We start from the raw sequence: 19,336 nt of genomic DNA on the forward strand, positions 1-19,336 counted from the left end.
TTTTCAAGTGTAAGGATTGAGATTTTTGTGTTGGAAATTTTTTGTAATATATCAAATTTTTAAAATCTTTGTTTAGCACTTATTGATATTTACACTCATTGATACTTAGGGCACACCACTCATAGGGGAAAGATTGGACCCCTAACTGTTTGCATATGTTGTCTCATGTAAGCTTTGCAAGTCCCTTAGAAGTAGCAGGTTTTTTATCATGGCTTCTACAGTTGAGGAGATAGAAGCATATTGTCAATTCACAGATAGTAAGCACTGCAATTCATATCTGGGTAGATGAATCTAAAAACTCTTGTCCTTTCCAATACCTTTTGCCTCTTTCATTAAAAACAAAACAACAACAACAACAAACTTATCCAATGGCTTGTTCCTCCAAACTAGACTGCCAGTTTTCTTTGGGCAAAGATAGGGAAATACAGTATCCCGAAGTGGTTGATGCTCTAAAAGAATTTGTGATGGATAATAAACTAAGCACTTTCCATGTACTTTTTCATAGGTTAGCCTACATTTTTGGTTGTAGGGTTTGTTTGTTTTTCGTTTTTTGTTTTTTTATTTTTATTTATTTATTTATTTATTTATTTAAATATATTTTATTGATTTTGTGCAGAGAGGAAGGGAGAGAGATAGAGAGTTAGAAACATCGATGAGAGAGAGTCATCGATCAGCTGCCTCTTGCACACTCCCTACTGGGGTTATGCCCGCAACCAAGGTACATGCCCTTGACCGGAATCGAACCCGGGTCCCTTCAGTCCCCAAGCTGACGCTCTATCCATTGAGCCAAACCGGTTTCGGCCGTTTTTTGTTTTTTTAAATAACACCTCTCAAAATTACATAAATGTTGAGAAGAAAAAAGGGTTTGAACTCTGTTGCTAAAAGGTGACCTTAGACTAAGGTGACCAGATGTTAACAGTGGTAAAGCCGGGTACCATTGACCAGGGGAGGGGGGGGACGACGACGACGGAGGACACACAAGGACGACACAAGACTTTTTTAAAATGCCGCTGGACAAATTGTTAAGAATCGGGACTGTCCCACCAAAAGCGGGACGTCTGGTCACCTTACCGTAAATTGTTTCCCGAAAAAATTCTTATATGTTGGAGGAAGATGCAGCAGTATTTAAATATCTCTTATTTTTCTGTGTCTCCAAGTGCTTTGAAATATCATTCTTCCCGCCGTGCGAAATAGAAAATTCACTATTACATTTCTCACATTTTACCATGTAATCGCTTTTGGTTTTTTTGAAAAAAGGAATTCACTTCTTAGATCATCGTTGAATTTGCATCCTCTTTTCTTACTCATTATGTTAAAAATCTAAAAAAAATAATTTAAAATTATATTATACATTATTATAGACATTGCTTAAAAACACAGTAAGTAGGTACATAATTACATGAACATATTTTATTGTTAGTTTATAAATTAAGTTAATTTGTTATAAAGTAACTATATTTTAAAAATTACTTTAATTTTAATCCTATATTTCTTTCTAAATAACAACAATAGTAACTTGTATTATTTTTCTGAATTTGCTGTAACGTAAGTCATAGTGTCACTTTCAAGGCCGGTGCTAGACTTTTTGCCGCCACTATAAAATATAAATAGTACGAGTACTGCCTGCTAAATTCAAGAAAATTTATGTATTTATGAAATAAATAAATAAATTACTTACCTAAATTATCTGAATAGCTGATTTGTAATGACATCACTTTACAAGTAAGCTAGCACGCAGTACGATGTGTACTGTCTGAGAGACAGTTACCAAATGTTTTCGTCGTTGCCAATCCCCAAAAATGCCATTGTTCATTAAGTCCAAACAATGGTGGTCAAATTCTAACAACTGATGAACAATGTGAACTTTGATAAGCAGTTCTCAATCATCAGTTCTTTTTTTTTTTTTTTTTAATATATTTTATTGATTTTTCACAGAGGAAGAGAGAGAGATAGAGAGCTAGAGACATCGATGAGAGAGAATCATCGATCAGCCGCCTCCTGCACACCCCCTACTGGGGATGCGCCCGCCACCAAGGTACATGCCCTTGACCGGAATCGAACCCGGGACCTTTCAGTCCCCAGGCCGACGCTCTATCCACTGAGCCAAACCGGTCCCGGCTCGATCATCAGTTCTTAACAATTATTTGTTATTCTTAAAGTTTAACATGATAACATTAACAAAAATAATATAAAACTCATATCCTGGCTAAATAGCCGCATGGCCGCCGAAAACCGTATATCCCCTTCCTGTTCTCCCACCGTTCCCTAGCTTGTCCTGCATTCTTTCCAAAAATCGGGACTTTTTTAAAACGCTGCGGGACGCGGGACAAATTGTTCAAAATCGGGACTGTCCTGCCAAAAGCGGGACGTCTGGTCACCATACCTTAGACACAACTTTTCTGAACCTCAGTTTCCACTTATATAAACATTGGGCATTATTACCTATTCCACAGGATTATTGAGAAGCTAAAATGAGATGAATTCTGTGAATTTACTAGTCACATACTAGATGGCTAGTAATTTTTACTTTTCTTTCTTAAAGTGACAGTGGCCTTTCAGATAGCTTTGTCCACCGTAAGGATAATGTCCTTAACAGAAATAAATAGAAACACAGCAGGTATGATAAGTCTTTATTTTCCTTTCCCAGGTTTGGTGTTCAGGCCCCTAGCACATGGGAGCTGATGTATGTAACAACAACAAAATGAAGTGTGGAGGATAGGGGAGAAACTTAACATAAATGTAAATACATACTTGGTGACAGTCAACAAAAAAAACTTCTGAGTGCTTACAAGGAACAATGTACTGTATTGGGATTTCTTATGTATTTCTTATGGAGGGAACTTGAAATTTAGATGATGTGTTGTGTACACATGTTTTTGAATTTCCTGGAAATTGGGGCTGCTGTACTTGGCTTGAATCTCTTCCCCCCAAATCAATGTGCTTTTATAGGACAACTTGGGCCTCTCCATTCTCAAATGTTTTAACCATAAGTTACGAGGTAAAAATGTTCATTTAATAAAACTACTTAATGTCAATTAAGGAGACTTCTCAGCATACCGTGTTTCCCCGAAAATAAGACCTAGCGCATGGGAAGATAAGACATCCTCTGAAAATAAGACCTACTGCAACTTTGGGAGAAAAAATTAATATAAGACACTCTTATTTTCGGGGAAACAGGGTATATGCCTTGACCAAAGGAAGGTTCAACTTTCTTTGGGCATCTTCCAAGCCTGCGTTCCTCAAGCACTTAAGATTTCTTTTCATAGGAAGACTCTACTGATTCTAGGGCCATAATACCCTAATTTGGTGTATTCTACCTTCTGCCTACCTGTGATATTATTCTCAATTTGGTAGTTTTCTCCCCTTGCGGGGCTGTTTCAGGGCCCCCAGTTATTCTTAAAAAAAAAAAAAAAAAAAGTAAGTACTAGCTGAGTAAGAAGGGGCTTCTTATCAGTGTTGGAGGTATTAGGGGTAATCAGCAGCTGTGACTTTATTATGCTAGGCTTGTCACTGTGTCATTTGGGATTTTGCTTTTTAAAAAGTTCTGATTGCTGTGGAGTTATCTCCCTACATGATTTGATTCTTATAAATGGCGCAGGGACTTTTGTCACTAGCCAGCTGAGGCCATGTTATGTGCTTATACTGTAATATTAGAAGAACTTTTTAAACAAAACTATTTTTAATAGACCATTATCTATCTAAATTATATACTAGTAAACATGTCTCTTAATGTTCCTAAATTGAGGTACTTTCTTATATTTCAGGGGAAGCCATTTGAACATCTCTGTTAAAGTTATTTGAGGCCTGTCAATGCTCCCACTTGTTGGAATTCTCTCTTTATGTCTATTCTGGTGATGCTTGTTTGGTAGATGGCAGCTCGCCAGGAAGAATCAGCTGAGCTAATTATAACCAGAGGGGTCTCGAATGAATACAGGGATGAGAAACATTCTGGGCCAGGTTGTGGAGGTCAGACGTTGGCCAGGTTCTTCTCAAATCCTGAGACCAAATTTAGCCTGTTGCTGATTATGTAGAGGACGTGGATGCTTTTAGCCCAGGCAGTTTGTGACATGGATTTGAGGCAGGACTAGAGGTGGCAAAGCAATGACTACGGCACACTCCTCATTTTTAAAAGATGTGGCTTAGGATTCATTATATTGCTAGAAAGTGAGGGATTTAGTTAAAGTCAGAGTCACAATTATAAGTGAGAAATTAAAAGAAACTCAGAGTTGAGCTGATGAAAACTTTGTTTTCCAATATATAATCTCTTATTGCCTTTGTTGTTAGTAACAAGGGTTTTTTTTTTTTTTTTTCTAGTAGGATGGATGATTTTTATTTCTGAAGCCAATTGAAGAAAAAAAGAAATTGACAAGATTAGAGAAATAAATACTAGCTGGTACACTTCTCAGTAGTGCCATTTTAATATTCTAAAGATAAATAGAAAAATAATTTTAAGAGGAAATTACTCTTAAGATGTTAAATTTTGGTCAGTAGGTGTTTTCTTATGATGTCGATTCATTCACATTCTCAGTGTGTTATTTTTTCTTCATAGACAATTTTAGTATTGTAACTTTAATTAAAATAATAGGATACTTGATTTTATGTGAGGAACATTAGTTGGCCTAATAATGAAAATGTTTTAGGTAAAAGAATAATGTATTACAGTTTTTCAATTTCCACCAACTTGTATTTGTTACTTTTTGTGGAAGTGCAGGAATTCCCAGAAAGTCAGATATATCCATTATTGAAAAGTTAATATAAATTAATACTTGAAAGTCAAATCAATTTGGATTTATCTATAAAAATGTATAATTAAGAATTGACTGTGCTTCCCATAATGCTATTCCTTTTGATACCTAGTATTTATGCCATTGGAGAAAATTTCAGCAATGTTAGAATAAAATTGTGGGGGAAAATCCTCTCAGGTTTTGGGATTTAATGAATGAGGAAATTCACTGACGGCCTTTTGATTGTATAGGATCTCTTTAGAAGCTGGAGTTTTTCTAAAGACTGTGTCCTTTTGACATAGCCTACAGTTGTTGTTGTTTTTTGTGTGTGTTTTTTTCTAAAATATATTTAAACTTGGCATAATAGTCTTTGAATTGTGGATATCTTGGGTAATTTAATGGGGTGTTCAGGTACAATGACTATTACAATAGTTGAAATCATATGTCTTATACCTCTAAAATTCTACTACCAGCCATGCATCTTTTTGTTAACTTATTAAATTCCTTGAAAGTTAGCTTGCTAAGCTACTGAAAGAAAATGAAATCTTGTGTTTTTTTATTGGGCTAATGTGTGAGAAAGGGGATAATACTTCATTTGAAAGCTGTTTCCCAGTTCTTTTGGTTGGTGATGCAGGCATCTCTTTTGGTTTGTTGCACAGTAATTGTCCAGGGCTCAAATTCTGCCTCTGCCAACAGACCCATTGTTTATTTTTCTCAGTCATTGCCAAATGAAATTGATTGTGCCCCCAAACCATTTTGATAATTAAGGATTGTTTTTGAGAACCAGGGAGAAACTGGTTGTGTTGTCTTAGTTAACTTACATAAACAATGAAGTGTTTCATTTTCCAAAACACTTCTAGATATTTGTTAATTTTTTAAATATAAATCAAGAGAGTTCCCAGTTTCTCTGTGAGTTCATGTGTAGCTTAAAAATACTATTCATTGTATTCATGTACATGCAGTAGTCATTATGTTTAATCCACTTTTTAATTATTAGTTACTAAATTGTAAGAAATGCTATTGTAAGGGAGCCTTCCTTTAACAATAGCACCACTTGCTCTTCCTTGACTATGGAGACCTGCAGGCAAGGTGATTGGCCTTTGTGTTTTTCTCTGGTTGCTGTCCTGGCAAAGGCTTCTGTGATGTTTCCTTTATGTTACAACCCTGTCTAGAATTTTAAAACTTCGAGTATGGGAAAACAGAATAACATAATTCTATGCACTGTATTGGGTCCATTTATGTCATTGGTAAAATGCTTCTTAGCCTTGGTAATAAAATATTTATAGAATAAATAAAAGCTTTGATTTTTTCATTGCCCAGAAAATAAACTATATAGAAAAAAAAGTTGGAGAGCATAAGGGAATGCTTATTCTGATAGGTAGTTTTAACCTCACTTAGTAACTCACATGATAGACGTAGTTGGGTTTTGTCAATTTTCATTACACCTGAGTTGGTAAACCATGTAAATGCACGGTAACCAAAAAAGGGGAGATCTTTCTCCAGGTTGGAGAGTAGGGCAGCAGGGTTTGCATTCCAGTGGAGCATTGTACTGTGTCCTTTGGCAGGTCAGCACCTCCCTCCCCACCACAGCCCACCTCATCCCTTTATTTCCCAACCCATTCCATCTTCAAGATAAGGGAATTAGACTCACTCACTGACCTTAAAGCTTTTGGAGCTTAAAAGTTTAAGTGCACATATATAAAATTACAGGGCAGGCCTGCCAAATAAGTTTTTGGTCTTTGATGGTGATTTTATGTTGTATCCCTTTTCCTTACCCCTCAGCAAAAGAATGTGATGGGCTTCTTGGCATGTCTTCTTTCTTAACATCCATTAAATTTAATGCAAAGTGTTAACTAGTTGACAACATCTCTTCAGACTGTTGTTTTTCAGAAATGATATTTTCTGTTTTTGGTTTTTAGATTTTAAGAGTTACTTTGTTTTATGAGAGTAAGGTTATTCTTAATTATTAATGAGAAATCCAGCTTAGCGATAAATTTTCACAGTTAATGGTTTTTTTAAAGTAAGCAATGCATGATTAGTAAAAATTTCAATTAGCACGTGGCTCTGCATATTCAGTGCTGGAGTATTGGAACAATTCTCAAAAGTGTGGTGCCTCTTTTTGTTATAAAAAAGCATTTACTAAGCATTTTTCCTAATTCAGGCTAAACCTAAATATAATTGCCCAATTTTGTTTAATCTCTATCTAGAGTTATCTAGCATTTATATAGGATAATAAAATTTGGAAAAAAATCTAGAGGTCACTTCATCCATCTAGATTGCTTTCCAATTGGAATTTCTTTGACCGGGTTCTTGATACTTGACTAATCAGCCTCTGCTTGAGAAGCCTTAGGGACTTCAAGTACTCAGGATATAGTCCATGATTTTCTTAGCCCTCCTTTACCAGGATCAGAAATGACTGTTCGGCCTTATCAGGCACTACCTTCATGAAACTGGGTTCGATCTTCTGTCTGTACCCAGTAAGTACATAGCCATCATAATAGGCTCTTCCTCAATTATTTAATAAGCATTATGTGAGGATTTATTATGTCTCAAGCTCTGTTTTATAAAGTATCCTGTATAATAAAAGGCTAATATGCAAATTGACCAACAGTGGAATGACTGTTTGCTATGAAATACACTGACCACCAGGGGGCAGAAGCTTTCAATTAGCACGTGGCTCTGCATATTCAGTGCTGGAGTATTGGAACTGCCTCCTGGTGGTCAATGTTCTCTCATAAGGGGAGCGGAGCGCTGCTCAGCCAGAAGCTGGGCTCAAGGCTGGCAAATGCAGCAGTGGTGGTGACAGTTGGACATCCCTCAGGGATCCCAGATCGCAAGAGGGCACAGGCAAGCTGAGGGGGAACACCCCCCCCCCCACATGCATGAATTTTGTGCACCGGACCTCTAGTGATGTTATAAAAGAGTAGTAGGACTTACTATGTGAGCTTGTAATGGCCAACTTTGTTAAGTTTAGGAAGTTTCTAGGAGATTACATTTAAAGTGAACTCTGGCAAATGATATATTAGCGGCTACTCAAGCCACTAATATAAGAATTTAAGACTTGAACTCCCAATTTATTTAAACATTATGAGGTGCTTGTATTGTGTGCCAGTTGTTAAGGTAGGTGTTAGGGGAGCTTGTTCTCTAGAGTATTGCAAACAGACACCCAAGCAAAGAAAGTTTTGAGGGTGTTTGATATAGTGCAAATGGAGGAGCAATAAAACCTTCACATAAGAGTTGTGGTAGAAAGGAAGGCATCTTTGAATGTTCAGAAGCTACCACCTAGAACACTAGGAATGCCATTCTCAAAATAGCAGAGGCTAAAGTCAGAGTTTGAGCCTCTGGGGCTAAGGGATAAGATTTCCTGGAGGATGGGATAATTCTCATGATTTTAGAATTAACAGTAGGCTATGAATTTGTAATTTTCCTCCTTGTTTCTGCCTACCCTTCTTTAAGTGTTGAATGACACTTAAGATGTGTGTTTGGAACAAACTTATAATAGCTATGATGGTTTTAATTTCATGGAGCAGAAAAATACCAACTCAGTTGGCTTTAAAAATGAGGGACTTATATCACATGCAGCTTGAAGTAGGATATTCCAGAATTGGCTAATTCAGTACAAAAATTGCATGTCTTTCTTTCCTTCTGCTCTCATTCTTGGGTCAGCTTCCTTAAAGATCACTAAATGGCGGAGGAAACTGAAGGTGAGAGATGGACACATGCTTATTGTGTCCAAGGATGGAGAAGACACTATTTCTTCCCATGTGTTTATTTTTCTCAGTGAGGAATGCTTTTTCCCAATGTCTTTTGGCAAACTTTACTCATTGGCTCACTGACTAGAATCATCCGTATTATGTTTCATGCTTAAACCAATCACCGGGAAGGTTTTAAAATCTGGGCCTGATGCCATTTCTTAAGCACATGGGGCCTTAGGGCAGACAATAGGCGACAGAAAAGCATTGGGATAGGGAGAAGAACAATGTGCATAACTGCTACAAACATATTAAGATGGAGTATAATCTATATCATAGCTACTCAAAGCAATACTGACAGCATTTATTGATACTTATTAGTAATGCATATTCTCCCGATTCCAGACCCACTGAGTCAGAATCTTTGGGAGCTTGCCCAGGGATCTGTGTTTTAACAAGCCCTCCAGGTGACTTGTATGCACATTAAAGTTTTAGAAGCACTATTGAGATGTCACAAATAGAGTAGGAAATTGCAGCCTTTAGGCCTTCTGCTTTAGCATTTTTGATTAGCTTTGGCTACTTGAAAGGATAGTTCAGCTTGGGTGTATTTTTTGTTTTTTTTTAAGACATGCCTGGCTAAGGAATTTATATATATATTTCCCATCAAGTGAGGAAGAGAAGTGATATGATTGGGGTTGCAGCTTTGGGAGAACCAATCCATCTTGCTTGGTACCACCAGGTTAGAGTGACAGATGGGCAGACCAAGTAGAAAGCTGTTTTCATTATGTCCATGAGAGTGAAAATGAGAGGGAAATTAAGATAGCAGCAGTGGAAAGGGAAAGAAGTGAGTGGGATTGTGTTGTGATTCAATTAAGAAGTATAGCCCTAACCGGTTTGGCTCAGTGGCTAGAGCGTCAGCCTATGGACTGAGGGGTCCCAGGCTCGATTTCAGTCAAGGGCGTGTAACTTAGTTGCGGGCACATCCCCTGTGGGGGGCTGCAGGAGGCAGCTGATGGATGTTTCTCTCATCTCATTGATGTTTCTAACTCTCTATCCCTCTTTCTTCCTCTCTGTAAAAAATCAATGAAATAAAAAAGAAGTATTGTATGGAATTGGATGTAATATTCAGGGGAAAGGAAGGAAGAGCTAATTGCAACTGAATTTCTAGGTCACCTAGGAGTGACTAGGAGAATGTTAATGCCATGGAGGGCAGGGAGGTGGATTTAGACGATTTTGACATGTTGAGTTTGAGGTACCCATTTGAGTTTCTGGGTGCAAAAGGTTTAGAATATTATGGGGAATGTGAACCTGTAACTCATGGGGAAAAAAAGAATAGGATGAGAGGCACATATTTAGGAATTACTAATAAGGAGTTTGGTAAAGGAGTAATTGAGGGGAAAATGGTCTTGGGGCAGAATCTTAGGAAATCCCGGGAGTAGAAAACGAAAGAGGAGTATGACATGGAAATTGAGACCTGGACAGAGATGTAGATAATGTAGCCTAATATTGGGTTATGGAATTCAAAGAAGAAAAGCTTTTCTAGGAGGAATACTTACAAATAACCGAGTTTAAAAGACGATAGTGTAACCCCAGAAAAAGATGGTTAGTTTTAATTGGCTATAAATCTAGTCAGTATGTATATGTCTTTAATTTTATTCATGGTTATTTCTAGTTGCTACTATTATACATTAAGGTGACCAGACGTCCCACTTTTGGCGGGACAGTCCCAATTTTTAAATTTGTCTTGCGTCCCTCGGCTTTTTAAAAAAGTCTCGATTTTTGGAAAGAATGCACGACAAGCTAGGGAACAGCGAGAGAACGGGAAGGGAATATACGGTTTTCGGCGGCCATGTGGCTATTTAGTCAGGATATGAGTTTTATATTTTTGTTAATTTTATAATGTTGAACTTTAATAATAACAAATAATTGTTGAGAACTGATGATCGAGAACTGCTTATCAAAGTTGGCATTGTTGATCAGCTGTTAGAATTTGACCACCATTGTTTGGACTTAATGAACAATGGCATTTTTTTGGGATTGGCAACGACGAAAACATTTGGTAACTGTCTCTCAGACAGTACACATCGTACTGCGTGCTAGTAAGCTAGTTAAACAAGTGATGTCATTACAAATCAGCTATTCAGATAATTTAGGTAAGTAATTTACTTATTTCATATATACATAAATTTTCTTAAATTTAACAGACAGTACTCGTACTATTTATATTTTATAGTGGCGGCAAAAAGTCTAGCGCCGGCCTTGAAAGTGACACTTATGACTTACGTTACAGCAAATTCAGAGGAAAAATAATACAACTTACTATTGTTGTTATTTAGGAAAAAATATAGGATTAAAATTAAAATAATTTTTAAAATATAGTTACTTTATAACAATCAAATTAATTTAATTTATAAATAACAATAAAATATGTTTATGTAATTATGTACCTACTTACTGTGTTTTTAAGCAATATGTCTATAATAATTTATAATATAATTTTAAATTATTTTTTTTAGATTTTTAACATAATGAGTAAGAAAAGAGGATGCAAATTCAACGATGATCTAAGAAGTGAATTTCCTTTTATTAAAAAAACCAAAAGCGATTACATGGTAAAATGTGAGAAATGTAATAGTGAATTTTCTATTTCGCACGGCGGGAAGAATGATATTTCAAAGCACTTGGAGACACAGAAACATAAAAGATATTTAAATACTGCTGCATCTTCCTCCAAAATACAGGAATTTTTTCGGGAAACAACTTATGGTAAGGTGACCAGACTTCCCGATTTTCAACAATTTGTCCCGCGTCCCGCAGCATTTTAAAAAAGTCCCGATTTTTGGAAAGAATGCACGACAAGCTAGGGAACGGCGGGAGAACGGGAAGGGAATGTACGCTTTTCGGCGGCCATGTGGCTATTTAGCCAGGATATGAGTTTTATATTTTTGTTAATTTTATAATGTTGAACTTTAATAATAACAAATAATTGTTGAGAACTGATGATCGAGAACTGCTTATCAAAGTTGGCATTGTTGATCAGCTGTTAGAATTCGACCACCATTGTTTGGACTTAATGAACAATGGCATTTTTTGGGATTGGCAACGACAAAAACATTTGGTAACTGCCTCTTAGACCATACACATCATACTGCGTGCTAGTAAGCTAGTTAAACAAGTGATGTCATTACAAATCAGCTATTCAGATAATTTAGGTAAGTAATTTATTTATTTCATAAATATGTAAATTTTCTTGAGTTTAGCAGACAGTACTCGTATTATTTATATTTTATAGTAGCGGCAAAAAATCTAGCCTTGAAAGTGACGCGACTATACATTATTTTTTATTATATTTGTAAATTATACTTACATTGAAATTTAAAAAAATATATTACAATACTATTTTTGTGTTCTATGAAAATTTTTGTTGCTCCATATAGACCAAATTTTTAATCAAGGACTCCCCCTTCCCCCTGGTCAATGGTGTCCTGCTTTACCAATGTTAAAGTCTGGTCACCTTATATTACATTCTTGGAGTTTTACATTTACTTGGATCACAAGTCATTTCTTAGTTTAAGATGAAATGAGCTCTCCAGTTCTCTGACTTTGAGTAAGTACATCTATCTCAATGTGGGTTTCCAGTGAAGGTTGTGACTGTTCAGAGATAATGGGTGGCAGCCTGGAGAGGGCTCCTCACTCTCTTTGTTGCTCTTGGTGGTGTTTTTTGTTGTTGTTGTTTTTTTTTGTTTTTTTTGTGTGTGTGTGTGTGTGTGTGTGTTTTGTTTGTTTTGTTTTGTTTTGTTTTTGTCAGCCTTGTTATGGTCTTTGCTTTGTGAAGCTAGCTTTCTGTTTTAGAGTGTGAAGTTGTTTTATTTGTGCCAGTATGATGATATTAGGGAAGGGTATTATGTACACTTCTTAGCTGCTAAAATGGATGAAATGAAATACCTGAATTAAGAAATGAAAACAATCACTTGCTAGATTGTATGTCTCCTACCTCTTGATTTATTCCTTTTTCTCCTCCTCCTTTTTGGTGTTGGTGTTGGTTTCCAGTTCGATAGAGGAGACTATGATGTGGAAATTTTGGTTCTTATAAACAAGGAAGAATTAGGAAATTGAGGTGGGGGGAAAACTTGTAAAATAAAGTTACTGCCTGTTCAATGCCAAATTGTAATGAAGTGAACCAAGACAATTCTAATAAGTTCAGTTTTATGTGGTAGGCAGGGAGTTTCCTATTTATCTCATTGAGGATAACACAACAACCTAATAGAAATGCTTTTGGAGAAGAGTGTTATTTAAAGATTTTGTGTCATGATTAAGAAGCTAGACTAGGAAGGAAAAATGAGCACAGTATTTTCACCTCATTGTATTGGGCTGGGGCTCAGCATAAACTGCCTTTGTTTTGGGGTTCCATTAAACCTTGGATTAGTCATTTAACTATTTCAACTTTGTTTTCATATCTAAAATGTTGAGAGTAGATTAAATGCTTTTTCTCATCGCTAAAAATGTTTTGATTTATGACTGACATAATGAAATGTTTTATTCCTAATCTACTCTCTGACTACAGTCAAGGAGAATCAATTTCTTTTTATTGCTAGGAAATGAGGGACAAAACATTTTAGGAGGTTAGAAATCTTGCATTATTCAGGGGATTCTGTAATTGACCTTACATTAGAAACTCAGCTGTCATTGCCAGAAGTGTAACCTCAGAAGGGTAAGTCCAAAAGCATCTAATGTTTGTACTTCTTTTAATACCAGAAATTCCAGACCTTTCTTGAATTTGGGATGCACAAGATTACTAGAAAGGGAAATGGCTTCTAGCCCTGTGCCTCCTGGTCTTGATTAAGCACACTTATTCTTTATTCTTGAATATTCTTTATTCCTTAAAAGCCCTTATTATCTAGTCCCTTAAAAAAAGAACTTCACAGGTACACTTTCCTTCTGGAAAGGAGAGGGAAACAGCTGTGGACGGGGCTGCAGAAGTGATAGGCGTGTAATAATGTTCTTTTTTTGTGTAAGCTGTTCATGTCTGTAGAGGGGGTAGAAGGAACACAATCTGTTCTTCGTGTGAATTCGGTGCTATGTCATACAAATCGAAGGAATAAAGGTACTGCCCATTTGTCACAACAGGCATTTGAATCTGCGTATGGCTTTTTGAATTCGTGTTTGAGGGTTGGACCTGCTGTAGCTGGCAGAGATCACATGTAATATTAAATGTGAGCCTTTCAGTCAGTTTTCTTAGCTTGGCTTGATGGGGAAGATAGTGGCTTGGATTCTGTGCATTTTGGTCTTAAGTCATGTAAGGCTGATAGGCTATTGTTCTGCAGAGTCTCTCAAGTTTGTATGTGGTGGGGGTTTTTTGTTGTTGTTTTTCGTGTGTTTTTTTTTTACTGTTCTCATGAAGACAAATCTCAGAAAGCTAAGTTTTTTTTAAAACTGCTAAGTTTAAAAATAACTAGGGAGTTATTTTTAAACTTAGCAGTTACACTTAGTTTTATCTCATTTTGGCTTTTGCCCAGATATAAGTAAGTTAAATGTTTCCATCACTATATTTTTTAGGAATGTGACTGAATGTTGTTGGCCTTCCAGATCTAATTTCTACAACAAAGCAGCAAGTCTATAGGTGTCTTGAATCTAACAAAAAATCCCACTCCACTTACTTTAAAAAATCATTACTTATTAATTTCTTGATCTGTTTTAATCAATCTGTGACACAGAAACAATTCATGTGTAATTTAGAGGTTTTATATTTAGTAGATAGTCTCCCAGAACTGTTTTCTAAACATTAATCTGGGAGTTGGCTTAAAGATTGGGGAAGAGAGAGCCCCAATACGAGGGGTGGCAGATTAGAGGACTTGTGACAGATTTTAAATTACAGCTAAGTTAGCCAAGGGATGAACATGTGTATCACATTGACTTTAGCTTAAAATGTTCTAGAGGAGGTTTTTTTTGTTTGTTTTTTTTGTTTTTTTTTACTACCTATCATAGTTATAGAAATGTGCTCATCCATTGTTATAGGTTTTTACAGACCACTAGAAGCCCGGTGCACGAAATTTGTGCACAGGAGGGCGGGGGTGTCCCTCAGCCCAGCCTGCACCCTCTCCAATCTGGGACCCCTCGAGGGATGTCCGACTGCCTGGTGGGATCGGGCCTAAATGGGCAGTCTGACATCCCTCTCACAATCCAGGAATGCTGGCTCCCAACTGCTCGCCGGACTGCTTTCCTCATTGCCCCTAACCGCTTCTGCCTGCCAGCCTGATCACCCCCTAACCACTCCTATGCCAGCCTGATTGATGTCTAATTGCTCCCCTGCCAGCCTGTTTGCCCCCAACTTTCCTCCTCTACCGGCCTGATCACTCCTAACTGCCCTCCTCTGCAGGCCTGATTGCCCCAACTGCCCTTCCTTACAGGCCTGGTCCCTCCCAACTACCCTCCCCTGCTGACCATCTTGTGGTGGCCACTTTGTGTCCACATGGGGGTAGCCATATTGTGTGTTGGAGTGATTATCAATCTGCATATTATTCTTTTATTAGATAGGATAAAAGCCTGGTGCACAGGTAGAGGCTGGCTGGTTTGCCCTGAAGGGTGTTCTGGATCAGGATGGGGGTTCTCTTAGTGAGTGGGGCAGTCTGAGCGAGGGGCCTGTGGTGGTTTGCAGGCTGGCCATGCCCCCAGCTACCCAAGCAGAGGCCCTGGTATCTGGAATTTATCTCCTACAATTGAAACTTTGTAGCTGGAGCAGAGCCAAGCCTTCTGTGACTCCTGGTGGCAGGGGATTTAATTATCTTCCATGATATAAGTTTTGTAGCCGTAAGTGGAGGCCTGGGCTAGCCAGGGTGTGGAAAGCTTGGCTTTTTCTCTATCACCTGGGAAACCCAAATCTCCCTCCTGCTTTCTCTGTTGCTACAGCCATCTTGGCTGGGTTAATTGGCATACTCACTCTGATTGGCTTGTGGCGTGGCTTGTGGGTGTAGTGGAATGATGGTTAATTTTCATATTGCTCTTTTATTATATAGGATAATCAAATTTCTACTTACTATTTGAAACATATCCTTAGGTTGTTTATGAAACACACACGTGTTTCTTACGGTGTTTTTCTTTAGCTCACAAAGACTTTGTTCTGAACCACAATTGGGGTCACTTTGGTAGTTTTATTGGAGTCCATAAACTTAGTTGTGTTGTGATTTATGCCTGTAAAAAGAGCACAGTTAGAGATTGGCTATTTTAGGATTAGATTTTGTGTTCTCCCCAAATTTCCTCTTTTTTCTTTCTCTCTCTCGGGTTTTAATATGATAGAAAGTGTGTATAGAAGATTTTTGAAGATCTATGTTAAATATCTCATTTGTTAGCATTTTTAAATATTAAGGAGGGGGAGAGGCTGTCTATATTAAATATATTGCATCAGGAGTTAACATAATATACTAATTTCTGCTCTCAACAGTATCTTAAAATATTTATGTTGGCTTTAATTCTATCTATTTAAATGTTTCCTGCTGCCCAGATAAGTAAAAGAATTTATGGAATGTGAAATATGATTCTGCTAAATTAACCAACATTTGTAAAACTAATTATTAAAGAAAATGTTTGAACATAAACTTCTCAAATACATTTATAAAATAAGATTGAGTTAGGTATTGAGGATGAAGGGGGAGGTGAATAATAATCAGATTATCCCTTATAAGAAATAAGGTAATATAAATACTTAAGTGTGTAAAATATCTATGTTGGGATTTTTCTCTCAAAGTACTTGGGCCTACAATGTTTTCTTTTTCTGTATTTTTCTACTTTTGTTTTCATCTAAAAGGCATTTCTGTCATCTTTAGCAAGATCTGTCTGTCACAGGGGTGCTCAGCTATGCCAGAAGCCCTGGTGGTCTTGTCTGATACAGATGAGTACTGAAAGTCTTGACTGAAATTGAGGACCAGAGTGGGGAAGTAGTCATGTGCCCTTCTCTTTTTAAAATTAAAATTTTGATGCCAAAGCAAGTAGAAGCAACTTGGAATTGCCATTATCTATTTCTCAAGGGATTCTTCTAGAAAGAAATATGAAACTGTAATGGCTCTCCTTCTAAAATAGAAGGGATTCCTTAAATTTTTCATGTGGCCCCAAGGAAGGAGTCTTTTGCTTCTGCAAAATTTCTAGACCCCTTGATTATCTTATGATGCAGCAGGAGTTCCTTAAGGGCATGTTCCATAACACATATCCTTATTACCATTATCCCAGTTATTCTGATTTTACTCTAGTTTTAATGGCTAGGAAGGCAACATGAATAGAGATAGAATTATATACTCAAATGAAGATTAATCTTTTTACTTTCATCTGCCCCATCTTCCCAAAAGTGTTTAGTAGTTCAGATATACTAGTAAAGCATATAGATACGCGAAATAGTCTAATTTAAGCACATTCTATATAGTAAAAACCTAATATGCTATGTGTCCAGTCATTGTTCAACCAATTAAAGAGTAATATGCTAATGATATGCTAAGGCTGATCAACTGCTCACTATGACGTGCACTGACCACCATTAACTTACCAGGGGGCAGACACTATGAATGGTAAGTTAGCTTGCTGCTGGGGTCTGGCCAATCGGAACTTAGTGAGCCAAGCCAGACACACCCTGGAGCCCTTCCATGGTCCCTCCCTGTCTGGCCAACCTCCCACGCCCCTTCCTGGCCCCTATCGTGCACCAGTGGGGTCCCTTGGCCTGGCCTGTGCACTCTCGCAATCTGGGACCCCTTAGGGGATGTTGGAGAGCCGGTTTTGGCCCGATCCTGCAGGCCAGGTCAAGGGACCCTATTGTTGCATGAATCATGCACTGGGCCTCTAGTGTGATTATATAGTCTTAACTAGTTGACACTACTGAAATTCTGTGAGAGGATGATGGAACTAGAGCATTGAGCCCTTTTCATTAGCTGGAACACCAGAAATAAATCAGTTTTAACTTGCCAGCTGTTTAAATGGGTTTCTTATTTTTCAGTTGATTGTTTTATATTTTTGTTTTAAGATCTTAGCAAAGCAATGTCTCAAGATGGCGCTTCTCAGTTCCAAGAGGTCATTCGACAAGAGCTAGAATTATCTGTGAAGAAAGAACTAGAAAAAATACTCGTCACAGCACCATCACATGAGTTTGAGGTAAGGCCTCTATAATGTTTCTTGCTTTCATTCATCTATATGCTGAGTTGCTGATCAGCTGTTGCTGATCATCCCATTTAAAATAAGCACAAGATGTAACGAGAACATAAAAAATTAGGATTGCTTAACAATTAAGAATTTTCAACATTTACCTATTATAAAACCATTGTCTTTTTCTTAATTCTAGGAAGTTTCTAAAGTCTAAACAGAACAAAATTACACTTTATTTCTTCTGTGTTTTGATATCATTGGGTAGAGAAATGGATACCAATGTTCAGAGAAGTTAGTTTATGAGCCATATATCCTGATTGCCTTTTTAAAAAGAGCCAGTTCTAGTAGAACTATGCTACTTGTCAGCTGTAATAGAGATCCCACGATAGGCAATTTAACTTTTCTACTTATAAATCAATAGATTATCCTTTTCATTTTCATATTTAATTTGTACTTAATGTTTTATAGTTATGTTTTGTTCCTTTTTGTTCTCTTAGTGAAGATTTATTTTCACTGAAAAGAAACAGAGAAAGATATTGGTGAATAAATACAGGGAACTATTTGGATTTCCCATTTACCAAATGATGTTCAGAGTACATGGCCCTGGTGGGAGAGGGGGAGGATTATTTGCTTGTATTCCTTGTATTCTTTTAAGTGTGGTTCCTATAAGCTTTTCCTCCCTCTTTAGTTTTAAATTGGGGATAAAAAAGATTCCATGTTCTAATAGTTTAAAAATTTATTGAGAGCATTTTAAGTGTATAATATATGTTTTTATTAAATATTAAGCATTCTGCTAGTTGTAACAATGATTTCTGTTTTTATAGCACACTAAAAAAGACCTTGATGGATTTCGTAAGCTATTTCATAGATTTTTGCAAGAAAAGGGACCTTCTGTGGATTGGGGAAAAATCCAGAGACCTCCAGAAGATTCGGTAAGTTTTAGTAATATGTAGGAAAATTTAAGGTAATTTAGGACATTGGTTTAACTTTGGTGATAGAGTAACCTAGGGGATCTGTAAAAACCATCAGGAATATTCAGATACAGGAATATTGCTTTACTGTTCCCTCATGCTGAAACTACACATATAGCCTTCTACATTATGCCTTCTGATAGACCCAACTTTCCGGTTCTGCAAAAGGCTTATAGAAGTCTAATCTCCCTTTAATACCACCTTATAACTTAATATCCCTGTGAGGCAGTTCTTTGGAAAATTACTAAACGCACAGTAAGGCTCCCAAACCATCTGATTTCTTGCTGTCTGTAGGGTAATGTATAGATGCTAAGTATTAGTTGTTTGTATGCCTGTGTTGTCTTCATATTAGTCTTTAATGCCAGGGGATTATGTGTCATGATCTAACATTTGTTGAGTGGATGATTTAAATGAAGTGATTGTCTAGAGGGGGACCAAGATGGTGGCATAGGAGGACACTGACCTCACTCCCTCCCAAGAACACATCTGAGAGACAACTGAGAGCCAATTGAACATCTTCTGCACACCAGGCAAGGAAGGGGGGGAGGGGAGGGGAGCCATTTAGAGTGACATTTTTCACATCAACCTGCATCAAAGGTGTGCATGTAAACATTGTCATAACAGAAGATCTATATTTTTGTATAGGAGTTGGCCACCTTGTTTTTTAAATAAAATTTTATTGGAATACAACCACACTCATTTATATATTGTCTAATATATATATTTATAATGCTACAATGGCAGAGTCAAATATTTGTGATGGAGACCATATGGCCTGCAAAATCTAAACTATTTTCTTTCTGGCCCTTAATGAAAGACTAGGGTCCAG

The 19,336-nt window shown here is 37.1% G+C and overlaps 1 protein-coding gene across 4 annotated transcripts in view; it reads left to right on the plus strand.

Moving 5' to 3' along the window:
* UGP2 (UDP-glucose pyrophosphorylase 2) overlaps positions 1 to 19,336 on the plus strand; it is a 44,887-nt gene that overhangs the window by 3,709 nt on the left and 21,842 nt on the right. For 3 of the 4 annotated variants that reach the window (XM_036435503.2, XM_036435502.2, XM_045580808.1), the window contains exons 2-3: positions 17,418 to 17,545; positions 18,361 to 18,468. In XM_036435503.2, coding sequence (XP_036291396.1) covers positions 17,432 to 17,545; positions 18,361 to 18,468 — 222 coding nt within the window. In that variant the 5' untranslated portion in view covers positions 17,418 to 17,431. Of the gene's footprint in view, positions 1 to 11,158; positions 11,183 to 17,417; positions 17,546 to 18,360; positions 18,469 to 19,336 lie in introns of those variants that run through there. The other variant, XM_045580807.1, reaches the window with a different exon arrangement.

Source organism: Pipistrellus kuhlii, unplaced genomic scaffold (genome assembly GCF_014108245.1).
Source record: "Pipistrellus kuhlii isolate mPipKuh1 unplaced genomic scaffold, mPipKuh1.p scaffold_m20_p_13, whole genome shotgun sequence".
Lineage (NCBI taxonomy): Eukaryota > Metazoa > Chordata > Mammalia > Chiroptera > Vespertilionidae > Pipistrellus > Pipistrellus kuhlii.